The sequence below is a fragment of the Oncorhynchus gorbuscha genome, unplaced genomic scaffold, assembly GCF_021184085.1.
Source record: "Oncorhynchus gorbuscha isolate QuinsamMale2020 ecotype Even-year unplaced genomic scaffold, OgorEven_v1.0 Un_scaffold_2531, whole genome shotgun sequence".
NCBI classification, from domain to species: Eukaryota; Metazoa; Chordata; class Actinopteri; order Salmoniformes; family Salmonidae; genus Oncorhynchus; species Oncorhynchus gorbuscha.
In genome coordinates this window covers 7,501-17,500 of record NW_025747018.1, presented here as the reverse complement: position 1 = coordinate 17,500, position 10,000 = coordinate 7,501, and the positions used below count along the sequence as shown (strand labels likewise).

The 10,000-nt window shown below is 46.0% G+C and overlaps 1 protein-coding gene across 1 annotated transcript in view; it reads left to right on the top strand.

The window, feature by feature from the left end:
- LOC124026051 (dystrophin-like) overlaps positions 1-10,000 on the top strand; it is a gene marked incomplete at both ends in the record, with an annotated part of 62,019 nt that overhangs the window by 51,211 nt on the left and 808 nt on the right. Inside the window, 5 exon segments of the mRNA XM_046339226.1 lie at positions 27-128; positions 2,144-2,251; positions 2,667-2,846; positions 8,306-8,487; positions 9,806-9,929. Of these exon segments, the coding sequence (XP_046195182.1) occupies positions 27-128; positions 2,144-2,251; positions 2,667-2,846; positions 8,306-8,487; positions 9,806-9,929 (696 nt within the window).

Genomic DNA, 10,000 nt, shown 5'->3' with positions numbered 1-10,000 from the left:
TCTAACGTGTGTGTTCTTCCTATCAGCACCTGGGAGACCGGTGGGCAGCCATCTGTAAGTGGACAGAGGAGCATTGGGTTCTGCTACAGGAGATCCTGCTCCAGTGGCAACACTTCACTGAGGAACAGGTAACGGAATAGAAACAGAATAGAACACGTAGGCCAGACATCCCCGCTCAAGGTAATGTTCAGACAGTGGGTGGACGGGCGGCCATGTTGGTCCGTAGAGAGCTAACAGGCTAGTGTTTTGTAGAGAGTTAACAGGCTAGTGTTGTGTAGAGATCTCACAGGCTAGTGTTCTGTAGAGAGTTAACAGGCTAGTGTTCTGTAGAGAGCTCACAGGCTAGTGTTCTGTAGAGAGTTAACAGGCTAGTGTTCTGTAGAGAGCTAAGGCTAGTGTTCTAGAGAGCTAACAGGCTAGTGTTCTGTAGAGAGCTAACAGGCTAGTGTTTTGTAGAGAGTTAACAGGCTAGTGTTGTGTAGAGATCTCACAGGCTAGTGTTCTGTAGAGAGTTAACAGGCTAGTGTTCTGTAGAGAGCTCACAGGCTAGTGTTCTGTAGAGAGCTAACAGGCTAGTGTTCTGTAGAGAGCTCACAGGCTAGTGTTCTGTAGAGAGCTCACAGGCTAGTGTTCTGTAGAGAGCTAACAGGCTAGTGTTTTGTAGAGAGTTAACAGGCTAGTGTTCTGTAGAGAGCTCACAGGCTAGTGTTCTGTAGAGAGCTCACAGGCTAGTGTTGTGTAGAGAGCTAACAGGCTAGATAGCTAACAGGCTAGTGTTGTGTAGAGAGCTAATAGGCTACTGTTGTGTAGAGAGCTAATATGCTACTGTTGTGTAGAGAGTTAACAGGCTAGTGTTGTGTAGAGAGCTAACAGGCTAGTTTTGTGAAGAGAGCTAACAGGCTATTGTTGTGTAGAGAGCTAACAGGCTAGTGTTGTGTAGAGAGCTAACAGGCTAGAGAGCTAACAGGCTAGTGTTGTGTAAAGAGCTAACATGCTAGAGAGCTAACAGGCTAGTGTTGTGTAGAGAGCTAACAGGCTAGAGAGCTAACAGGCTAGAGAGCTAACAGGCTAGTGTTGTGAAGAGAGCTAACAGGCTAGTGTTGTGTATAGAGCTAACAGGCTAGAGAGCTAACAGGCTAGTGTTGTGTAGAGAGCTAACAAGGCTAGTGTTGTGTAGAGAGCTAACAGGCTAGAGAGCTAACAGGCTAGTGTTGTGTAGAGAGCTAACATGCTAGAGAGCTAACAGGCTAGTGTTGTGTAGAGAGCTAACAGGCTAGTGTTGTGTAGAGAGCTAACAGGCTAGAGAGCTAACAGGCTAGTGTTGTGTAGAGAGCTAACAGGCTAGTGTTGTGTAGAGAGCTAACAGGCTAGAGAGCTAACAGGCTAGTGTTGTGTAGAGAGCTAACAGGCTAGTGTTGTGTAGAGAGCTAACAGGCTAGAGAGCTAACAGGCTAGTGTTGTGTAGAGAGCTAACAGGCTTGAGAGCTAAGAGTTGTGAGTCAGACCTATCTGGCCAAAGGGGGAGACTACACACAGGCCTCTGGAACAGACTGAGGTTCTTCTATGTTCAGAGGTTCCTAATGTCTGATGGAATCCACCCTGCTTACCTCTCTGAGATCAATATTGCAGAGCGGTCAGGTTTCCCACCATGTGGCTTTAACCTCTCTGATGATGTCAGATCAGAGGTCAGATCACCTTGAACAGGGTGGAATTGCTCGATACAAGTTTGAGGAATTACATCAGCACCTCTCCCTTCACCTATCTGCCCTTATTCACCTCATCTCTCCTCCTTTCTCTCTCTCTGTCTCTCTCTCTCTGTCTCTCTCTCTCTGTCTCTCTCTCTCTCTCTCTCTGTCTCTTTCTTTCTCTTTCTTTCTCTGTCTGTCTTTGTATCTCTCTCTCTCTCTCTCTCTCTCTCTCTCTCTCTCTCTCTCTCTCTCTCTCTCTCTCTCTCTCTCTCTCTGTCTCTCTCTCTCTCTCTGTCTCTTTCTTTCTCTCTGTCTGTCTGTCTTTGTATCTCTCTCTCTCTCTCTCTCTCTCTCTCTCTCTCTCTCTCTCTCTCTCTCTCTCTCTGTCTCTGTCTCTCTCTCTCTGTCTCTTTCTTTCTTTCTCTCTGTCTGTCTTTGTATCTCTCTCTCTGCAGTGTTCGTTTGACTCATGGTTGACTCAGAAGGAGAACTTGGTTCTGTCCATCCAGAGCAGTGGCATCAAGGAGCAGAGTGACATGGTGGCCAACCTGAGAAGACTAGCGGTAAGTAACAGCTACTTCATCCAATCACCTTAGGAAGCTAGCAGTGAGGGCGGGTCTTAGACAAACCTGAGCCAATGATCTCAGGAAACTTGTGGTGAGTGGCAGCTCCCTTAGCCAATGACTTCAGGAGGTTAGTGGTTAGTGACAGCTCTCCTTTCAGAACTTTAGGTGGAAACTTTCCATTATGTCCACCAACCAGGTTCCCTTAATAAAGGTTCAACAGAACAGATCAATAAATGTGTGTGTGTGTGTGTGTGTGTGTGTGTGTGTGTGTGTGTGTGTGTGTGTGTGTGTGTGTGTGTGTGTGTGTGTGTGTGTGTGTGTGTGTGTGTGTGTGTGTGTGTGTGTGTGTGTGTGTGTGTGTGTGTGTGTGTGTGTGTGTGTGTGTGTGTGTGTGTGTGTGTGTGTGTCTCAGACGGTGAAGGGTGACCTGGAGATGAAGAGACCGACCATGGACAAGCTGTGTTCTCTGTGTCAGGACCTCGTCTCCTCAGTGAAGAACAAAGAGGTGGCTCATAAGCTGGAAGCCAGGCTGGAGAGCTTCGCCCAACGCTGGGACAAACTGGTGCAGAGCCTGGATAGGAGCAGCTCACAGGTACCTGACCTCTCTACAGATGTGTCTTTCTCTTTCTATCTCTCACTACCCCTCTATCTGTCACTTCATCTTTCTCTGTCTCTCTTTCTCTCCAGCTCAACCACTGTCTCTGTCTCTCTTTCTCTCCAGCCCAACCACTGTCTCTCTTTCTCTCCAGCTCTACCACTGTCTCTGTCTGTCTTTCTCTCCAGCTCAACCACTGTCTCTGTCTCTCTTTCTCTCCAGCCCAACCACTGTCTCTCTTTCTCTCCAGCTCTACCACTGTCTCTGTCTGTCTTTCTCTCCAGCTCAACCACTGTCTCTGTCTCTCTTTCTCTCCAGCCCAACCACTGTCTCTCTTTCTCTCCAGCTCTACCACTGTCTCTGTCTGTCTTTCTCTCCAGCTCAACCACTGTCTCTGTCTCTCTTTCTCTCCAGCCCAACCACTGTCTCTGTCTCTCTTTCTCTCCAGCTCAACCACTGTCTCTGTCTGTCTTTCTCTCCAGCTCAACCACTGTCTCTGTCTGTCTTTCTCTCCAGCTCAACCACTGTCTCTGTCTGTCTTTCTCTCCAGCTCAACCACTGTCTCTCTTTCTCTCCAGCTCAACCACTGTCTCTGTCTGTCTTTCTCTCCAGCTCAACCACTGTCTCTGTCTGTCTTTCTCTCCAGCTCAACCACTTTCTCTGTCTCTCCTTCTCTCCAGCTCAACCACTGTCTCTGTCTGTCTTTCTCTCCAGCTCAACCACTGTCTCTGTCTGTCTTTCTCTCCAGCTCAACCACTGTCTCTGTCTGTCTTTCTCTCCAGCTCAACCACTGTCTCTGTCTCTCTTTCTCTCCAGCTCAACCACTGTCTCTGTCTGTCTTTCTCTCCAGCTCAACCACTGTCTCTGTCTGTCTTTCTCTCCAGCTCAACCACTGTCTCTGTCTCTCTTTCTCTCCAGCTCAACCACTTTCTCTGTCTGTCTTTCTCCATGTCTCTCTCTCTCCAGGCCCATTATAATCACATGTCTCTCTCTCTCCAGGCCCATTATAATCACATGTCTCTCTCTCTCCAGGCCCATTATAATCACATGTCTCTCTCTCTCTCCAGGCCCATTATAATCACGTCTCTCTCTCTCTAGGCCCATTATAATCATGTCTCTCTCTCTCCAGGCCCATTATAATCACGTCTCTCTCTCTCTAGGCCCATTATAATCATGTCTCTCTCTCTCCAGGCCCATTATAATCACGTCTCTCTCTCTCCAGGCCCATTATAATCACATGTCTCTCTCTCCAGGCCCATTATAATCATATGTCTCTCTCTCCAGGCCCATTATAATCATATGTCTCTCTCTCTCTCCAGGCCCATTATAATCACATGTCTCTCTCTCCAGGCCCATTATAATCATATGTCTCTCTCTCCAGGCCCATTATAATCATATGTCTCTCTCTCTCTCCAGGCCCATTATAATCACATGTCTCTCTCTCCAGGCCCATTATAATCACATGTCTCTCTCTCCAGGCCCATTATAATCATATGTCTCTCTCTCTCCAGGCCCATTATAATCACATGTCTCTCTCTCCAGGCCCATTATAATCACATGTCTCTCTCTCTCTCCAGGCCCATTATAATCACATGTCTCTCTCTCTCCAGGCCCATTATAATCATATGTCTCTCTCTCTCTCCAGGCCCATTATAATCATATGTCTCTCTCTCCAAGCCCATTATAATCACATGTCTCTCTCTAGGCCCATTATAATCACATGTCTCTCTCCAGGCCCATTATAATCACATGTCTCTCTCTAGGCCCATTATAATCATATGTCTCTCTCTCCAGGCCCATTATAATCATATGTCTCTCTCTCCAGGCCCATTATAATCATATGTCTCTCTCTTCAGGCCCATTATAATCATATTATTTGACCCTAGTTGTAGTGTGGTGTCTTCATGAGCCCAGTGTTAATCAACCACCTCTAACATCCATCAGCTGTCAGCCAGCTGCTATCTCACATCTCAGCTGCTATCTCACATCTCACGGTCGCCATGGCAGCACGACACTCCAATATCATTGTTTGACCAATCTGTTAGCCTGTCTGTCATACATCTATTTTGTCCCTGACCATAATGTGTGAGGGCATATTCAACAAACCAGACCTGGGTTCAAATACTATTTGAAATAATTTCAAATATTTTATCCGTGCTTGACTGGGCTTGTCTGGCCTTCTGGATCATTAGAATAGTCCCAAAATGGCAAACTTCTCCTATCCGGGACCCATCCAGGCTATAGCAAACACTCAGCGTTCATGAGAAATATCAAATAGTATTTGATCCCAGGTCATGTACAATGGAATTAAAAATGCACTCCATGATCTTAATAAGCACAACAAATTCTAAACACATAGTTTCAATTGGATTTGTTACATGGCATACAAATCAAATTGCAAAAAAATATATTTTGCAGGAATGGATGACGTAATACACAATTTGATGACGTGGTACACAATTTGATGGCGTAGTGTACAATTTGATGACGTGGTACACAATTTGATGGCATAGTGTACAATTTGATGACGTAATACACAATTTGATGACGTAGTACACACTTTGATGACGTGGTACACAATTTGATGACGTAGTACACAATTTGATGACGTAGTATACAATTTGATGACGTAGTACACACTTTAATGACATAGTACACAATTTGATGACGTGGGTCACAATTTGACTGGCTGAGATTATACAGAAGATTGAAAGTGCATCTTTATATACTTGGACAAACACATAAGCAAACACACGTACAACATGAAAACGTCTACTGATTTGGTTGTTATCCGTACCGTATTTCATCACACAGAGGAGTATGTTAAGGGTTACCTGTGTTATCAGAGATAAAGCACCGTTTTACCTCACTGATCAGGGCTTTAGTCTAGTTTCCTAACAACTAAATAGCTCACACTTTATTTATCTTATTGGCCCTACCACACAGCTGCGAGAGAGTAACACTTGTAAAATGTGAAAGAACAAATGTATCTAAGTGAAGCTCTTGTTTCTTTCATGTAGAGATGTAAATCCAGTGTGAGAGGCTCCTCAGGTCCAGAGCATTACCTGGACTGAAATAGGTTCCGGTTTCATTTTGAGTGCCGGTACTGTTTATAATGAGGTGCAGGAGCTCCACAATACTGTTGATCTAATATTCTATAAGAGGGGCAGTAGAAAAGTCTAGGTGCCTGTAGTCAGCTCCGGCGAACTCCTGCCCATGTCAAGCACTGATTACTCTGACATTGCTAGGGAACAGTCACTCTAACATTGCTTGGGACCAGTCATTCTAACATTGCTAGGGAACAGTCACTCTAACATTGCTAGGGAACAGTCACTCTAATATAACTAGGGAACAGTCACTCTAACATTGCTTGGGAACAATCACTCTAACATTGCTAGGGAACAGTCACTCTAACATTGCTAGGGAACAGTTACTCTGACATTGCTAGGGGACAGTCACTCTAACATTGCTAGGGAACAGTCACTCTAACATTTCTAGGGGACAGTCACTCTAACATTGCTAGGGAACAGTCACTCTGACATTGCTAGGGAACAGTCACTCTGACATTGCTAGGGAACAGTCACTCTGACATTGCTAGGGAACAGTCACTCTGACATTGCTAGGGAACAGTCACTCTGACATTGCTAGGGAACAGTCACTCTGCCGTTGCTAGGGAACAGTCACTCTGACATTGCTAGGGAACAGTCACTCTGACATTGCTAGGGAACAGTCACTCTGACATTGCTAGGGAACAGTCACTCTGCCGTTGCTAGGGAACAGTCACTCTGACATTGCTAGGGGACAGTCACTCTGACATTGCTAGGGAACAGTCACTCTGACATTGCTAGGGGACAGTCACTCTGCCGTTGCTAGGGAACAGTCACTCTGACATTGCTAGGGAACAGTCACTCTGACATTGCTAGGGAACAGTCACTCTAACATTGCTAGGGGACAGTCACTCTGACATTGCTAGGGGACAGTCACTCTGACATTGCTAGGGAACAGTCACTCTGACATTGCTAGGGAACAGTCACTCTGACATTGCTAGGGAACAGTCACTCTGACATTGCTAGGGGACAGTCACTCTGACATTGCTAGGGGACAGTCACTCTGACATTGCTAGGGAACAGTCACTCTAACCTTGCTAGGGAACAGTCACTCTAACATTGCTAGGGAACAGTCACTCTAACATTGCTAGGGAAGTCACTCTAACATTGCTAGGGAACAGTCACTCTAACATTGCTAGGGAACAGTCACTCTAACATTGCTAGGGAACAGTCACTCTGCCATTGCTAGGGAACAGTCACTCTGACATTGCTAGGGAACAGTCACTCTAACATTGCTAGGGAACAGTCACTCTAACATTGCTAGGGAACAGGCACTCTAACATTGCTAGGGAACAGTCACTCTGACATTGCTAGGGAACAGTCACTCTGACATTGCTAGGGAACAGTCACTCTGACATTGCTAGGGGACAGTCACTCTGACATTGCTAGGGGACAGTCACTCTGACATTGCTAGGGAACAGTCACTCTAACCTTGCTAGGGAACAGTCACTCTAACATTGCTAGGGAACAGTCACTCTAACATTGCTAGGGAAGTCACTCTAACATTGCTAGGGAACAGTCACTCTAACATTGCTAGGGAACAGTCACTCTAACATTGCTAGGGAACAGTCACTCTGCCATTGCTAGGGAACAGTCACTCTGACATTGCTAGGGAACAGTCACTCTAACATTGCTAGGGAACAGTCACTCTAACATTGCTAGGGAACAGGCACTCTAACATTGCTAGGGAACAGTCACTCTGACATTGCTAGGGAACAGTCACTCTGCCGTTGCTAGGGACCAGTCACTCTGACATTGCTAGGGACCAGTCACTCTGACATTGCTAGGGGACAGTCACTCTGACATTGCTAGGGAACAGTCACTCTGACATTGCTAGGGAACAGTCACTCTGACATTCATTGTCGATGACATGGACAAGAGAGAAGGTCTCCCAGGCATATTGCTGGACGCAAACAATTCTTCACTTTCTTACTTTTAGGATAGAAACAAATCCCTGGGATCTCTGGTGTATGTATGTTTATGTCCTGACCTGTCTGTCTGTGTGTGTGAGCTGACACTGAGGTTGTGTGTGTTAGTGTCCTGACCTGTCTGTCTGTGTGTGTGAGCTGACACTGAGGTTGTGTGTGTTAGTGTCCTGACCTGTCTGTCTGTGTGTGAGCTGACACTGAGGTTGTGTGTGTTAGTGTCCTAACCTGTCTGTCTGTGTGTGTGAGCTGACACTGAGGTTGTGTGTGTTAGTGTCCTGACCTGTCTGTCTGTGTGTGTGAGCTGACACTGAGGTTGTGTGTGTTAGTGTCCTGACCTGTCTGTCTGTCTGTGTGTGAGCTGACACTGTGTGTGTGTGTGTGTGTGTGTGTACCTGGTCTTTGACACGTGTGTGTGTTTTAGATCTCGCTGGCTGTAACCACGGTGCAGACCGAGCAGACGAAACTGACACACTCGGTGACGGCAAGTGTATCCAAGGTGACGACGCGTGAGAAGGTGGTGGTGAAGAATACTAAAGCAGCGCTGCCCTCTCCACCGCCCCAGAAGAAGAGACAGATTGTTGTCGAATCAGAGCTCAGGAAAAGGTGAGGTGGCAGGCTCCTCCAATCACTTTTCTGCAGAATCACCAGGGGGTGTGGCCAAACAGGGGGTGTAGACTTATTATAGTCTTGGTGACTTTGAGCGATAGCAGGAATTTGATCGTGACTTTGAGCGATAGCAGGAATTACGATTGTGACTTTGAGCGATTGCAGGAATTTGATCGTGACTTTGAGTGATAGCAGGAATTTGATCGTGACTTTGAGCGATAGCAGGATTACGATTGTGACTTTGAGTGATAGCAGGAATTTGATCGTGACTTTGAGTGATAGCAGGAATTTGATCGTGACTTTGAGTGATAGCAGGAATTTGATCGTGACTTTGAGTGATAGCAGGAATTTGATCGTGACTTTGAGTGATAGCAGGAATTTGATCGTGACTTTGAGTGATAGCAGGATTACGATTGTGACTTTGAGTGATAGCAGGAATTTGATCGTGACTTTGAGTGATAGCAGGAATTTGATCGTGACTTTGAGTGATAGCAGGAATTTGATTGTGACTTTGAGTGATAGCAGGAATTTGATGTGACTTTGAGCAATAGAAGGAATTTGATCGTGACTTTGAGTGATAGCAGGAATTTGATCGTGACTTTGAGCGATAGCAGGAATTTGATCGTGACTTTGAGCAATAGCAGGAATTTGATCGTGACTTTGAGCGATAGCAGGAATTTGATCGTTGCATATCCTGATTTCATCCTGAGTCTAGTGTGTAGTGTGCCGTGCGGGAAAAATCCATTATCTACAACGATTGAAATCGGGGCCTAAAGACAATATTCCAGTTGTCAGCCAGTCTCTGGAGACGTACCAAATGAAACACTATTCACTACATAGTGCAGTAGTTTTAACCAGAGACCTATGTGCCCCTTCTCCCTCTGTACTCAAGCTAGTCTCTCTCTCTTGTCCCTGGCCGTCCTGAGACAGGCTGACTAACAGGTAGGTTTGGATTGTCTCTAGTCTGAGTCAACCACTATTGAGTAGTTCGGTTTCTCAGTTGGTGCTGTGTATCTTAGCCAGTACAGATGAATGCCTTAGATGTTTGTGATGTGAAGTGGAGACAGTGTTCGGTACAGGCGTTATAACTGCTCATGTGTGGTCGTGAAGAGCACTGTGTGAATTAGACAGAGTGTGTGTCTTCAGGTTTAGTAGGAGAATCTCACAACCATAAAAAACTAGATCACAGAGAAAGACATAGAAGAAGAGGTATATATGCAGGTGTAGTTGGTGAACAGGTTGTCCTAACGTTGTTCTACACCTTGGGAGCGTTATACCAGCGCAGGGATTGACGTGTTGTTGTGTGTGTGTTCAGGTTTGACATGGACTTCACTGAGCTGCACAGTTTCATCACGCGCTCCAAGGCCATCCTACAGAGCCCAGAGTTCTCCATGTCCAGGAAGGAGGGCAGCGTACAGGAGCTCCACGATAAAGTCCTGGTGAGGTTATAGGTCATGCAGCCTTACCCATAATGCACCTCACAATGCAGTGTTACCCAAAATGCACCATA